A 15768-nucleotide genomic window follows, 5' to 3' on the forward strand; every position below is an offset into this window, starting at 1 on the left:
GGCAAAAAAGACAGACAAAGTTTTGTAATGCTCATTAAACACTTATTTGGCACATCCCACAGGTGAACAGGCTAATTGGGAACAGGTGGGTGCCATAATGGGGTATAAAATCAGCTTCCATGAAATGCTCAGTCATTCACAAACAAGGATGGGGCGAGGGTCACCACTGTGAACAAATGCATGAGCAAAGTGTCGAACAGTTTATTAACAACATTTCTCAACCAGCTATTGCAAGGAATTTAGGGATTTCACCATCTACGGTCCGTAATATCATCAAAAGGTTCAGACAATCTGGAGAAATCACGGCCGGAAACGAATATTGAATGCCCGTGACCTTTGATCCCTCAGGCACCACTGCATCAAAAAGCGACATCAGTGTGTGAAGGATATCATTACATGGGCTAAGGAACACTTCAGAAAACCACTGTAAGTGAAAGTTAAAACTCCACTATGCAAAGCCTAAATCATTTATCTACAACACCCAGAAACGCTGCCGGCTTCGCTTGGCCTGAGCTCATCTAAGATGGACTGATGCAAAGTGGAAAAGTGTTTTGTGGTCTGATGAGTCCACATTTCAAATTGTTTTTGGAAATTGTGGATGTTGTGTCCTCTGGAACAAAAAGGAAAAGAACCATTCGGATTGTTATCGGTGCAAAGTTCAAAAGCCAGCATCTGTGATGGTATGGACGGCGTGGCGCAGTGGGAGAGTGGCCGTGCGCAACCCGAGGGTCCCTGGTTCAAATCCCACCTAGTACCAACCTCGTCACGTCCGTTGTGTCCTGAGCAAGACACTTCACCCTTGCTCCTGATGGCTACTGGTTGGCGCCTTGCATGGCAGCTCCCTCCATTAGTGTGTGAATGTGTGTGTGAATGGGTAAATGTGGAAGTAATGTCAAAGTGCTTTGAGTACCTTGAAGGTAGAAAAGCGCTATGCAAGTACAACCCATTTTATGGGGGTGTATTAGTGCCCAAGGCATGGGTAACTTACACATCTGTGAAGGCACCATTAATGCTGAAAGGTACATACAGGTTTTGGACCATCATGTGTTGCCATCCAAGCAATGTCTTTTTCATAGACGACCCTGCTTATTTCAGCAAGACAAAGCCAAGCCACATTCTGCATGTATTATAACAGTGTGGTTTTGTAGTAAATGAGTGCGGGTACTAGAATGGCCTGTAGTCCAGACCTGTCTCCCATTGAAAATGTGTGGCGCAATATGAAACCTAAAATATCACACCAGAGACCCTGGGCTGTTAAACAACCTCAGCTGTACATCAAGCAAGAATGGGAAAGAAATCTACCTGAAGAGCTTTAAAAATTGGTCTCCTCAGTTCCCAAACGTTTACTGAGTGTTGTTAAAAGGAAAGACCATTTAACAAAGTGGTACAAATGCCTCTGTGCCAACTTTTTTGCAATGTGTTGCTGCCGTTAAAATCAAAGTAAATGATGATTTGCCCCAAAAAATAACTTTCTCGGTTCGAACATTAAATATCTTGTCTTTGCAGTGTATTCAATTGAATATAAGTTGAAAAGGATTTGCAAATCATTTTATTCTGTTCTTTTTTTTTTTTTTTTTTACTGGTTTTGGGTTTTGTACGTGTGTTTTGTCTGGACCTGTTACATGCCTCTTTTTCACCAACCCAACCTAAGCACTAGTGATGTTTGATTCCATTTCACAAATCAAACAAAGCCTGGCAGTCACATGACCACACTCAGAATTATTGGCAGCTCCACTGTAAAGTCCCTTGCTGTATTTAGGTTGCAGGACAGTCAAAAGCAACAGTACACATCTTCCATCAATGTTCACCTTCCAAACTACAAAAAAAAAAACAGCAATATCATGCCCCTTTCCTCTCCATCAGTAGAAATATTATTTTTTTGTCCTACAAGAACTCCACTTCCAACTAGACAAAACATGTTGTAAGTTGTAGATCTTTTTCATGTGCTAGCATTAACCCTGTTATAACATCATAACCTAAGTACCACTGTATCAATCAATCAATCAATCAATCAATCAATGTTTATTTATATAGCCCTAAATCACAAGTGTCTCAAAGGGCTGCACAAGCCACACGACATCCTTGGTTCAGATCCCACATCGTATGTTTGCCTCATTCCTGTGACAATCCTGCATGTGATTGAAGTCTTAAAGTGGAACCACACTTTTTTTGGAATGTTGTCTGTCGTTTACAATCATTATGAGGAACAAGAACACACGTCTTTTTTTTTACGATGATAAAAAAAACAAAAAACACGCTACTGGGAGTCACTGTTGTGACCTTAAAAGCCCTCTAAAACAACTTAAAAATCCTCCAACAACATGTTATATGCACACTGTAAGTCTATATATAATGTAGTAACAGATATATGATATGTTCAATATTTACAGATATTTTTCCGTGATTTTTGTTTCCATAGCAGCGGACGTCTGGCGCCTGTGTTCCTACTTCCGGAATCAAACACGCAGTGGGTGGCTTCTCATCAAGGCCGACTTGGTAACAGACACCAAAGACGACTCTTTTTGGGCAAATGAGGATTCACAACCTTATCTTTTTGAAACTAAATGTACTGCTGCGTATAGAAGTCAGCACAAAGGAAGAGTGAGACCTTGGAGGAGACAAAAACTGGGAGAGAGGAATGAAAGCGGTTTTGAGATTGTAAATACATGGATTGCTTACCCAACAGGAAATGTCCCCGGCCAGCTGGACCAGACGAAAACTTGTCAATCGAGTGAGTCACTTTAATATCGATTATGATACATGCAGCATGCTATGCGTGTTATTACAATTACAATGCGTACGCTGTCTGGCTAGCTCAGGTGCGTACAAACAAAACATTATACTGTTATGATCGTTCAAGTTTTTCAGTCAGTACAAAATGGTTTCGTATCACAGTGTTGTGTATTACAAACTCAAACGCGTTTTGGGGCAGGTAGAGTGGCCGTGTCAGCAACTTCAGGGTTCCCGGTTCGATCCCCGCTTCCGCCATTTTAGTCACTGCCGTTATGTCCTTGGGCAACACACTTTACCCACCTGCTCCCAGTGCCACTCACGCTGGTTTGAATGTAACTTAGATATTGGGTTTCACTATGTAAAAGTGCTTTGAGTCACTAGAGAAAAGCGCTATATAAATATAATTCACTTCACTTTGTGTTGTTGTAGAAGCTGGCTTATCTCTTGCCCGTGTTAGCTTTTACGGCTAATACCGAAGATGTGTTACTAAGATAGAAAAATAGTTCCTCAGTGTTCGCTCTTAGAATAACAACAGCTTGGTTATTATACAGGTTACAGAACATAAATTAAATTGTGTTGACCACTTTTGAATGCATTTTTAAACCAATTAAAAATGATTATTAACTGTATTGCCAGCCACCGAGAAGGAGAACATTTTTATATGTTAGAAAGAGAAAAAAAAATAATTGTCTTCTTGTCTCTCATAATGACTATGAACGATAAGAGTGCAGTTCCCCTACAAGAAGTGGGACTATCTGGGAGTAGCTGCAGTGTACTCAAACTACCACCAGGTAGCATCTGAAAGTAGAAGAATATGTATCATCTCTTTCTCTTTTGGACTTAATCAGGTCCTAACAGGTCAGTAGTGCATTCTTTACTCACACTTTAAGTGCATGACAAGGCAAAAATACAACTTTAACTACTGTAATTGTGCTTCCATTTTCACTTTAAGCATTAGTTCAAAATGCACTATAAACTTCATAAGACCTGATCTGTCCTAAAGCAAAAGATACGATATGGTTTTAAGGAGGTGTGAAGCAGATAGTAGACCGGCCGTGCCAGCAACTTGAGGGTTCCAGGTTCAATTACAGCGTCCGCCATTCTAGTCATTGCCGTTGTGTCTTTGGGCAAGACACTCCCATGCAAGGTTAGCGCCTTGCATGGGAGTTTCTGCCATAGTGTGTGAATGGGTGAATGTGACATGTAATGTAAACCACTTTGTGTACAATTCCAGGTATGGCAAAGCGTTATAAAAACAGACCATTTACCATTTTTTTTATCTGCTCACAGATGGTGTCCGGCAGTGGTTTGATCACACTACCTCTAGTCCTGGATAGTCCCACTCCTTAAAGTACCAGTAGAGTGGGAAAACAAGTTGCGTCTATATTGAAGCTATTTTTATATGTATCTGATTTAGGACAACACAAGACTTGCAAAGTTTGCTGATAAATAGATATGATCAAAATAAAATCAATCTCACAGAGATTCCCGAGCCCTTTTGAGAGATAACGAGGAAACTAGTCACGCGATTACATGACATTGCACTAGGACCCAAAATTACCTTCCACATCAACGACATTGCTAATTAAGCGGACTTTGTGAGAGCCAACAATGATACATTTGGATAAAATATGATCTAGGACTTTATATTTTTGAGCCCAAACACTAAGAGGATGAGCAATAAGTTGAGGAAGCCAAGTAATGGATGCAGATTTATTGTGACACTATTGCATCCTCAGCATTGATAGGTGCTGAACATACAAACTAACCATAATAAACCGTAATAAAAAAAGAACTTACTGTAATATTTCCACTCTCGCTGGTATGCCGACCAACGGGACACTCACATAAATTCGTTTGGATGAAGATTCAAACACAGTCCTCACAAAGGGTTAAAAAATAGTTCCTGCAGAAAGTATCTTTTGGGGTCTATTTTGCCATCAGGGGGGACGTGAAAGTCGGACAGCCTGTTGGCCCATGGCCACAGTTGTCTACTACCAGGTGAGAGATGCATGAATTATAATCTAGAATTTACTTTTAGCAAGTTTGAGACGTAGCAAAAGAAGCAAAATTTGCATCTTAAGACGAGCAAATTATTCAAAAGATATTTACTTTGGATATTATGAGAATAAAACTAAGGCATTATAATTAGTTTAATAAATTACAGTTAAATTAGTTCATTTCATCACTGAACAACTGGAAATATGTGATGCACTACATTGTAATTGTATTGTATGCATGTTCGAAATAAACTGAAACTGAACGGAAATACAACTGAGCACTACACAAGCAGGCACTTTGGCGACGGAGGCACATACAAACTCCCTTTGAGGAAGAAAGCTTGAAGAAAACCATGTTCTAGAAAGTCTATATAGAAGGTTATGGTCTCAGATGACAACAAATTACAAATCGTTTTTTTAGACACATCTTCAGTAAGGGTTTTTGAAAGGTTGAGTGTATTTGATTTGAAGAATCAATGCTATACACACCGATCAGGTCTACAACTATACAAGAAAAACCATCAGAACAACAAATAAGCAATCACTTTGGCGACGACGGTAAGGAAAAACTCCTTTTAAACAGAACCTCCACTTATTTGAAGGAGCCTGCAATTTAAGTGTGAAGTTAGTTGTTGTCTCTGTACAAGTCTTAAAATGTCTACTAACACCATTTCCATTGCCACTCATAGAATATGTACTGTTTTACATCATAGGTTAAAACCATCCATCCATCTATCCATCCATTTTCTACCGCTTGTCCCGTTCGGGGTCGCGAGGGGTACTGGAGTCTATCTCAGCTGCATTCGGGCGTAGGGTGGGGTACACCCTGGACAAGTAGCCTCCTCATCGCAGGGCCAACACAGATAGACAGACAACATTCACACACTAGGGCCAATTTAGTGTTGCCAATCAACCTATAACAATGGCCTTAAAAGGATTGTATGATTATTATCATTAGTTTTTTTTTACTACATTTAAAACGCTTCCTTGTGGTCTACATAACATGTAATGATAGTTCTTTGTTGAAAATTTTTAAAATATTTTGTTTTACAGACCCATTTTCAAGCCACTTTTTTTACTCCCTTTCAAATCGGTTTGTTTTGAGAGTCAGAGTTGTTAGAAGCAAATTAACCTCTCCATACCATGCCCCGTACCTGGTAGAAATGTTTTGGTACGTTTTTTTTTTAGCTTTCTCTTTTTTTATTGTGCACTATGGACAGCAAATACCACCAAAAGCCATCTGTTTTGAGTGACTTTCACCACAACACAACATCACAAATGTTATAGCGAGAACAGCCCGTCACCGTGGTTTGTTGTCAGCATTAAGCGGGAGGCGGAAATGCGGCCGGACGAAAGCGAGGAAGGAAGCACGGCTGACGTATCGGTTTGGAACTATACGCTGACTAAGGTCAAACTTCTACAGAGTCTAACGTGACAATATACATGTCTATATTGACAATAAAAAGCTTTTCTCCTCTATATCATGTAAAACACTCTCATGACTGTGCTTTGTTCAGGGGAGAACACACAGAAGCTAATACATATAACATAAGAAATTAACAAATTAAACAGATTGTTTGACAAAAACTGACTATTTTTGAATATCAGTAAAACTAAAATAATGCTAATCAGTAACAGTAGAAGAGAAACTCAAACGCAAATATGACGTAGACATTGAAAGGGTAAAATAAATCATAAATTGGTGTAAAAGATGATCAAATAAACTGATCCCATGTAAAAAATATACAACATCAAGAGGCAAGAAACATGTCAATAATGAAAAAGACAGAATATTTTCTGGACCAAAAATCACTCCATATTCTCTACTGCTTGCTAGTGTTACCATATCTAAGTTTTTTGTGTAGAAATATTGGGAAGTCACTACAAAGGTATATTTCAATCACTAACGATATTGCAAAAAAAGGTTTGTTAGAATAATACATAATGTTGGATGTAGAGAACACTTGAACCCTTTATTGAATCAAAAATATTGAAATTCAGTGACTTGGTGCATTTGCAAACAGCTAAGATTATGTAGAAAGTAAACTATAACCTGATACCCAAGAATATACAACAATTTTCAGCAAAAGAGGAGAAATAAAACCATAGAAAAAATTGTAGTTAAAAAATCTGTGTGCATGTGGAATACTTAAATCCATTAGTATATCATAATGTCAAATCAAATTATGAAATGGATTAAGCAAGGAAGTCAAACAAAGTACTAATATGATTCATTTTAATAAACTGTCCAAACTACAAGTGTTTTTACAAAGAAGACGAATCTTGATAAACATCTTGAACCTTATTTTTTTTTTTTAAATAATAGTCTTATTCATCTCATAGGTGAATCAAATTACTTTACTATTTATTTATGAAAACTTTAATAACTGTTTATTCATGTACTTGATAATTATTTACTTGTATATTAACTCATTTATTTATTCACTGTTGTTACAAAGAGAGAAACAACATATGGGATAAAACTTCTATGATACAAAAAGGGGTAGTATTGACTAAGTTCTACTTCCTTCTACTCCTTTTCTGGCATGCTTTAATGAAACAGCTGGGAATATGTGATGTATCACATTGTAATTATTTGCTTGTTTGAAATAAACTAACACCAACCAACCACCATCCGTTGTAAACAGAGGCTTGAGGCTTTAGGGTGCACTATGAGCGACATTGCGAATGTAATAACGGAGTATATAATTTACTTGTCCATTGCCAAACAGAGTTGGCACTGATCCCATTAAATTTTTAGTAAAATCATTCCTCATTTTGCCAGAGCACGTTGATGCTATTGTCTTATAGTAGAAGGCTAAGCTAGATACATAACATTCACACATTCTTAAACTCCTGGTACCATTTCATTTTCTCCTCCTTATCCCATAAATAATTGGCACAGAGCCGGCATTTTAAAGTTGTTTTTCGGGAAACCACCTTTTTGTGAAGGACTACTAATCTTTGCAAACACTTGGAGCAAATTTGTCACAGTTAAAGGCACTTTGCTGCAAAACAAAAAAGTTAGCCAGGCACTTTTTTACTTCTTTAGGTGTGACTGGAAGTTTAAATAGTGTCTTGAGTTGGGTAATACAGCAAATAATAGTATTTACCTTCTTCGAGTTGTATCTTGGCCATTTTGTCATATAAACGACAGACGCGCGTGCACAAACTAAGAATGGCGGACGTGGACGAAGCCGTTTGGGTGGATTTATACCATATATGGATAATCCGCTGACTATGTTCCTAATTGGTGACAGACCGTTTGGAGGAAGTCCATAGGAAGCTAAGATTGTTTAATAAATAACTCCACAATGCCTCCACACTTTAAATAAAAACATTGTAAGATTAATGCAAATCCCAAATGCACAACAGCAGGTACCAAATGATAAAAAAAGTTGATTTTGCATGTTAGGGCCCCTTTAAACACTTCAACACACTGGGATCCATCCATCCATCTTCTTCCGCTTATCCGAAGTCGGGTCACGGGGGAAGCAGCCTAAGCAGGGAAGCCCAGACTTCCCTCTCCCCAGCCACTTCGTCCAGCTCTTCCCGGGGGATCCCGAGGCGTTCCTAGGCCAGCCGGGAGACATAGTCTTCCCAACGTGTCCTGGGTCTTCCCCGTGGCCTCCTACCGGTTGGACGTGCCATTCGGGTGGCATCCTGAGCAGATGCCCGAGCCACCTCATCTGGCTTCTCTCGATGTGGAGGAGCAGCGGCTTTACTTTGAACTCCTCACGGATGGCAGAGCTTCTCACCCTATCTCAAAGGGAGAGCCCCGCCACCCGGCGGAGGAAACTCATTTCGGCCGCTTGTACCCGTGATCTTATCCTTTCGGTCATGACCCAAAGCTCATGACCATAGGTGAGGATGGGAATGTAGATCGACCGGTAAATTAAGAGCATTGCCTTCCGGCTCAGCTCTTTCTTCACTACAACGGAACGATACGTCCGCATTACTGAAGACGCCGAACCGATCCGCCTGTCGATCTCACGAAATAAGACTCCTAGGTTCTTGAACTCCTCCACTTGTGGCAGGGTCTCCTCCCCAACCCGGAGATGGCACTCCACCCTTTTCCGAGGGAGAACCATGGACTTGAACTTGGAGGTGCTAATTCTCATTCCGGTCTCTTCACACTCGGCTGCGAACTGATCCACTGAGAGCTGAAAATCCCGGTTAGATGAAGCCATCAGGACCACATCATCTGCAAAAAGCAGAGACCTAATCCCGCGGCCACCAAACCATCCCACACTGGGATGAAATATTTTTAAATACCTTTTTTTAGACTGGGGAAATACATTGATGTCAGTCTACTTTGTTAATGTCTTACAAGAAAAGCCTCCAGGCTTCTGCTATTAAAAGGAAAAGAAACCTTCAGGAAGAATAATGCGCACGTTTTTATTTCTTTTCTTTTATTCCCCGAGTCCTGATCTTAATTACAAGCTTCCGAGTGGGGGAGGTTGGAGGAAGCTGACGGGTCGCCGCCCCCGTTGTCCTCCGTCTGCCGTGGAGTGACGGACAGAGTGGAGCGAGGATGGACGTGGTGAGAGATTGCTGGAAGAGCGCCTCCCTCCCTCATAGACAGGCATGTCGAAGAGAAGTTGAAAGAAAGCCAATGCCGGCAGTCTTACTGGCCTCTCTCCTGGGTGCTGCTGTCCAACTGAATCAACAGCAAGGTCCACAGCAGTCTATTATTATCTCTTTAAGCTCATGGATTCCACCTGCACCGCCTCCACCCTGATGAACTGGTCTGCTGTGTGGGAGGTCAGACAAGGAGGGAGGGATGGCGGAAGGCTGCTTTCTTTAATTAGGGTGGTCTATGTTGGATAGAACAGCGGGTATGGACGCTGATGGCAAAAGAGGTGTAGAGCGATGTCAATAATGCATACTCATTTTAGCTTCAAGTACGCCCCCTGAGGCGGTATCAGAGGTGCGACTTAGGCGGGACGGTGGGTGCGTGAAAGGCACTAGTGACGCTCAACACTCATTTCTTCTGCACTGTTGTGTTGAAAGCAATTGTCGCTGTCCAGCGATGTTGTTCGACAATTCAGATGCAGCGTTTACCTTGCAGACAAAAACTCAAGAGTTCTCGCTTTATCGTCATGGCTGTGAGGCCCCAATTTGTACAGAATTTGTGTGAACAAAGCTTACATTTCCTTTATCTTGATGCATGAATATACAGAATTGATAATGAATTAAAAGTTTTGTAAGCATTTAGACATATCGAACAGCTAAAATGTATTAAACATGGATTAGTGTGCGTGGAGAGAGTATTTTGCCTTTTTCCCATTATGCATTGCAGAGGACTTACAGTGTGTGTCTATATATATATATATATATATTCATATATATATATATATATATATATATATATATATATATATATATATATGTGTGTGTGTGCGTACGATCTAATCCTATTCAATGCCTGCCTCCATCTCTGCATCTTGGGGTCTCTCACAAACTAACTCTGAAAAAATATATATCTATGTACATATTTTAGGGGTGTAACGGTACACAAAAATTTCGGTTCGGCACATACCTCGGTTTAAAGGTCACGGTTCAGTTCATTTTCGGTACAGTAAGAAAACAACAAAGTATACATGTTTTGGTTATTTATTTACCAAATTTGTAAACAATGGATTTATCCTTTTAACATTGGGAACACTTTAATAATTCTGCCCAATAAACTGCCTCAAGTTGTTGCTTTGATTAAATAAAATGACAAAACTTTTCTTTTACATATAAAAAGTGCAACATCAAACAGTTGCAGGTCAACTCATCATGCTTAATTTATTACAGTATTTGGGAAGCCTGTAGTTGATTTTTATTTTGTAAATGTTATATTTTGTCAACATGTGATAGCAGGGACCCTGCCATTCAAAAATAGGCTGCTACATTACTAATGATTAATGTAATTATAGCTGGAAAAAATAGTACAATAGCAATAGGAGAGACTATTCATCCCTGAACACCATGGAGTTCAAGTGAAATAACAGACAGACAGGGCTTTGCTGCCCCTAACGCACGCACGCACGCACACACACAGCAAAATGAGCTAACGTTAAGCTAAAAGCTAATTAGCCTTCACCTCAAGCCAGGACTGCGAGCGAGCTTATAGTGATGTAACTAGAATGTTGACTGGGAGGTGTTTATTATAATTTGGGGAGAGTACGCTATCTTATGCTCACCAGCTAAACACATACTGTATCTGCTCGACGCTGAAGCATTGACTACTTGCGCTCCGAATACCCACTGCTGATTGCCTGTTATCGCTTTGTATGTAACCAATCAGATGGTTGTGTGGGCGGGATAATGTTGGGTGCTGAGACAGAGGCAGAAGAAGCAAAGCAGCTTGTTTAGACTTTAGCTTAGAAACTCGTTTGGTACACCCCCGTACCGAACTGAAACCACCGAACCGAAAAGGTTCAATACAAATACACGTACCGTTACACCCCTAATATATCTGTGTATATATATAATTTCTAATTGTGCGTTGTGTTTGGACATTTTTTATTACAGTATATCCACAAAGTTCAGTGAGCGGGTTGTGTTTTGGGACTTTTTGTGTTAGTTTATTTGCGCCATGTGTGTGTATAGACTGGGTCATACATAAGGATGCTGTGCTGTTACAACTTCAAGTCAATTTCAAGGTCATTAACCTGAATTACTCACATTATCCACTAGATGGCGGCATACATACAGCTTTTATACTGTTAGATATTGAAATTAAGTTGGAGACACCCCGCAACTTGGCCCGCGGGCCGTAGTTTGGACGACCCTGCCAGAGTATGTGGAAAACTCTCTCACCAATGTACTTTCCCCCTTTCTGAGGCAAATATCAGATCAATTTTTAAATCCCTAATTAGTCCAGCGTCAAAAAAGGCTTCATACTGCAAACAGAAGCACTTCCTCATAGATTTCCACCATGAAATCCATCTTTACACATTCCATGTCTGCCCCTCAGGCACGGTGTCATGTTATAATGGCATCAGCGACACATGGTTATATCAAATCAAAGATTATCACCAGATTAGAACCTCATCGTGGTGACATTGTGAGGTGCGGCAAGCAACCACTACAGTTCAGGGGCTACAATTTCATTGCAAATCAATGTTTTATCCATCTTTATTGTAGTGTATAATGTTACATTGTATATTAAATGTTTGTGCTTGTATTATATTTAATTATTATTGATACGTTAAGGCTCCTCCATTGGTGGCTGACGTGGAATATTGCGTCATTCCTGTTTTTTTTGGATGTGAGTGCACACAGCATAGAAATATGCTGACTAGATACAAGAGAATTGTAGCAGCATGCCACAATATGATAAAAATACAAGTTTGTCCTTGCCAAGCAGGCATCCTAGTTGTTTGTTCGTGTTTATTTTTATTTTTTTGTAATTTCCGCGTCTTCTGAAACCATGAACACATGCGCAAACTTGCAGCTTAAAGAAGCGCTATCTACTATCTTCCCATTCATATCTATGGCTGGCAGAGTTGTGGCACTGTGTGGATATTATTCCCTCGCTTGAGTTATTAATTTACTTGCTAATTTCCTCTTTTAGCTGGTTATTCTCTGCTCTGACACGGTTCCAGTGTTGAAATGTACAGAGCATTTATGGTTTTCTTGTTCCTCGACTTCACGTTCAAACAAGTGTAGTGCCACGGCTGGCATAGCTTGTCCTGTCATTCTCCCTCCGTGTGTTCGCACTAGATCTGCATTTTAAGACTTTCTGTATTACATTATTTGACATACATAAATACTGTATTTTCCGGACCATAGGACGCACTGGATTATAAGGCGCACTGCCGATGAATGGTCTCTTTTCGATCTTTTTTTATATATAAGGCAAGCCGGATTATAGGGCGCATTAAAGGAGTCATTTTATTATATTTTTTTTTCTAAAAAGAATACACTTGCTTGTAATTTACATAACATGTAATGGTGGTTCTTTGGTCAAAATGTTGCATTGATTATGTTTTACAGATCATCTTCTAGCCGCTTTCTGACAGCCGCTTCCGGAAAGCGGAGTTTTGTGGGCGGTCTTGTTTACGTGGCTCACATTCGACAGCATCTTCTCCCCGTCATCTTTGTTGTAGCGGTGTAGCGTGCAAGGACGGGAGTGGAAGAAGTGTCAAAAGGTGCAGCTAACTGTTTCAATGACATTCAGACTTTACTTAAATCAACAACAGAGCAGCATCCGGAAACAACCACACCGGAAATGTGTCCCGTGAAAAAACGTCCGGCTGGAACTCTCTAATAATTAAAGTTCCTTTGGTGAATAATTTTAAACTCACTACACTGGTATATTTTAGCACTTTCATGGCGAGTTTACTGACAAATATAAGTAAAAACTTTACACTTCTTTATATTAGAGATGGTCACAACGGAGGATGAATGTCCCATAACAAGAAGATAGAGAAAAAGAAAAAGCTTATCGATTACGGTGTCGGCATGTACTACAAAAGCGGACTCGCACAATTTTTCAAGATTTATGCAGATCCAAAACACAGATCAGCAGGTACCAGAAGGTAAACACAGTTGCTTTTGCATGATATTGCGAAACAAAACGCCAGATATGTCGTACCTTATACATACACCATAATAATACTCGTATGTTTAATGCGTGGACAATCTATCAAGCGGTGTGGCTTCATAGCTTACCAAAGTCGTACTAAAACATTTTGATAGATTTTTGAGCGCTTGTGTGTGTAATGTTCTATATTTTCAATGGAACATACAATGTTGGTGTTGTTTACTTGAGTCATATTGCCATCATAGTGCAGTCTACACATTTCTCTTATGTTTTACTGCCATCTACTGGTCACACTTATTACACCATGTACCAAATGAAATTGCTTCGACGTCGGTAAGCAAAACCATAATTATTCCTTACATTAGACGCACCGGATAATAAGGCGCACTGTCGAGTTTTGAAGGGAAAAAAGGATTTTAAGTGCGCCTTATAGTTAGAAAAATACGGTGATCGATAATGGGACATTTAGAATCATCTACGTTCCAATCGAAATGCAACGAAGAATCAATCATTTTCCCCAACTTTAGGTGCGCACTTTAGTTTTTTCACAATCAGTTGTGACGTGGCATCTATTAGAACTCAAGCCACTATTTAAGGAAATTTCTTACATTTAGGTAAAAGTAAAGTAAAATATGGTAGTTACCGCGTATAATCCCGCTGACTTGAGAGCTCAAAAAATGGTGTTGCTTTATTAATACTGTATAATTCTAATTGTGTTTGTAAACTATTTATCAAATCATGAATTATTTCATGTGTTAATGATGTACTTCACTGGTTGACTTGGCACACAAATGCAACACCTAATGCCTGTTCAATATCTACAATCTAACTTACCTAACACGTCAGCAAATGTTTGTTTAGGGCTTTACCATGGTGAGCGTAAAAGGATGTGACACATTATTATTGTTGCTTTATGTGCTGATCCCTCCCTCCCCTCTGCTGTTTGATGAAAAGGCTCGGTCTCCTTCCTCGCCCCCTTTTTGCTCAGTGGCATGAAACGCCACCCTAAAAATGTTAATTGCAGCTTGATTAGGATAGACACTGGCAATTAAAAAGAAAAAGCAAACCCAAACACTAATTGCAGGAGAGGAAACATGAGGCGTGATAAGATTTCAAAACACACGCCGCCGCTTGTGTTACAAATAGACCCCCCCCTCCCCCCACCCCCCATGCCCCCTTCCCTGCCGCCAACTACTCCACTGTAACTCACCGAAACATTTGCTCTGATTAGTTGCTCTGTCCACGAAGACCTTCGCGGAGATGACGTTGCCGAAAGGGAGGAACATTTGCATGAGCTCGGCGTCACCGAATTCCTGGGGCAGGTGGTAAATAAACAGGTTGCAACCCTCTGGACCTGGGGAGGAGAGGAGATGCAACATGGTTATGGTTCCACAAATAGAAAGCCAAAAAATATGGACAAGATATACTTCATTAAAAAGGTGATAACTGTCCGGGCTATTCACAATATGGGTTTAGATTAGTGCTGGAGAATAATTATATATATATTTTTAAATCTAATAAACCATACTTTACCATTTTGATTGATCACAGTTAAAGGCCTACTGAAACCCACTACTACCGACCACGCAGTCTGATAGTTTATATATCAATGATGAAATATTAACATTGCAACACATGCCAATACGGCTGGTTTAGTTTACTAAATTACAATTTTAAATTTCCCGCTGAATTTCTTGTTGAAATCATCGCGGAATGATGACGCGTGCTAAAAGTCGTCTCTTTTCATTATTCAATTAAACAGTATTTTGGACATCTGTGTTGCTGAATCTTTTGCAATTTGTTCAATTAATAATGGAGAAGTCAAAGTAGAAAGATGGAGTTGGGAAGCTTTAGCCTTTAGCCGCACAAACACACGGTGTTTCCTTGTTTAAAATTCCCAGAGGTGAAGCTTTACTATGGAACAGAGCGCTGTCAAGAGAACATGGATCCCGACCACTTGTCAACCGGCAGGTTTCGGTGAGAAAATTGTGTTAAAAAGTCACCTCTTACCGGAGATATGTGGAGTTTGTGCCGTCCTTGTATCTGCCGTGACTTCCCTCAGAGACTGGCCTCAAGACACCCGTGGACACACCCCTTCGACTATCAGGTACTATTAAACTCACTAAAACACTAGCAACACAATGGAAAGATAAGGGATTTCCCAAAATTATCCTAGTAAATGTGTCTAAAAACATCCGAATCCATCCTAATGCAATCGCCTTTATTTTTTTAACTTTATTTGTTTTTTTTTTGTTTTTTTTCTAGTCCTTCGCTATCAATATCATCATCCACGAATCTTTCATCCTCGCTCAAATTAATGGGGACATTTTCGTTTTCTCGGTCCGAATAGCTCTTGCTGCTGGAGGCTCACATTATAAACAATGTGAGGACGTGAGGAGCCCTCACCCTTGTAACGTCATCGTCTGCGACTTCCGGTAAAGGCAGGGCTTTTTTATTAGCGACCAAAAGTTGCAAACTTTATCGTGGATGTCCTCT

At 39.9% G+C, this 15768-nt stretch overlaps 1 protein-coding gene across 7 annotated transcripts in view; it reads right to left on the reverse strand.

Moving 5' to 3' along the window:
* The window catches only part of celf6 (CUGBP Elav-like family member 6), a 481286-nt gene that overhangs the window by 40427 nt on the left and 425091 nt on the right, over positions 1–15768 (reverse strand). For all 7 annotated transcript variants that reach the window (XM_061877287.1, XM_061877285.1, XM_061877284.1 and 4 more), the window contains one exon: positions 14483–14626. In XM_061877287.1, the coding sequence (XP_061733271.1) occupies positions 14483–14626 (144 nt within the window). The remainder of the gene's footprint in view (positions 1–14482; positions 14627–15768) is intronic.

Source organism: Nerophis ophidion, linkage group LG02, assembly GCF_033978795.1.
Source record: "Nerophis ophidion isolate RoL-2023_Sa linkage group LG02, RoL_Noph_v1.0, whole genome shotgun sequence".
Taxonomy (NCBI): Eukaryota; Metazoa; Chordata; class Actinopteri; order Syngnathiformes; family Syngnathidae; genus Nerophis; species Nerophis ophidion.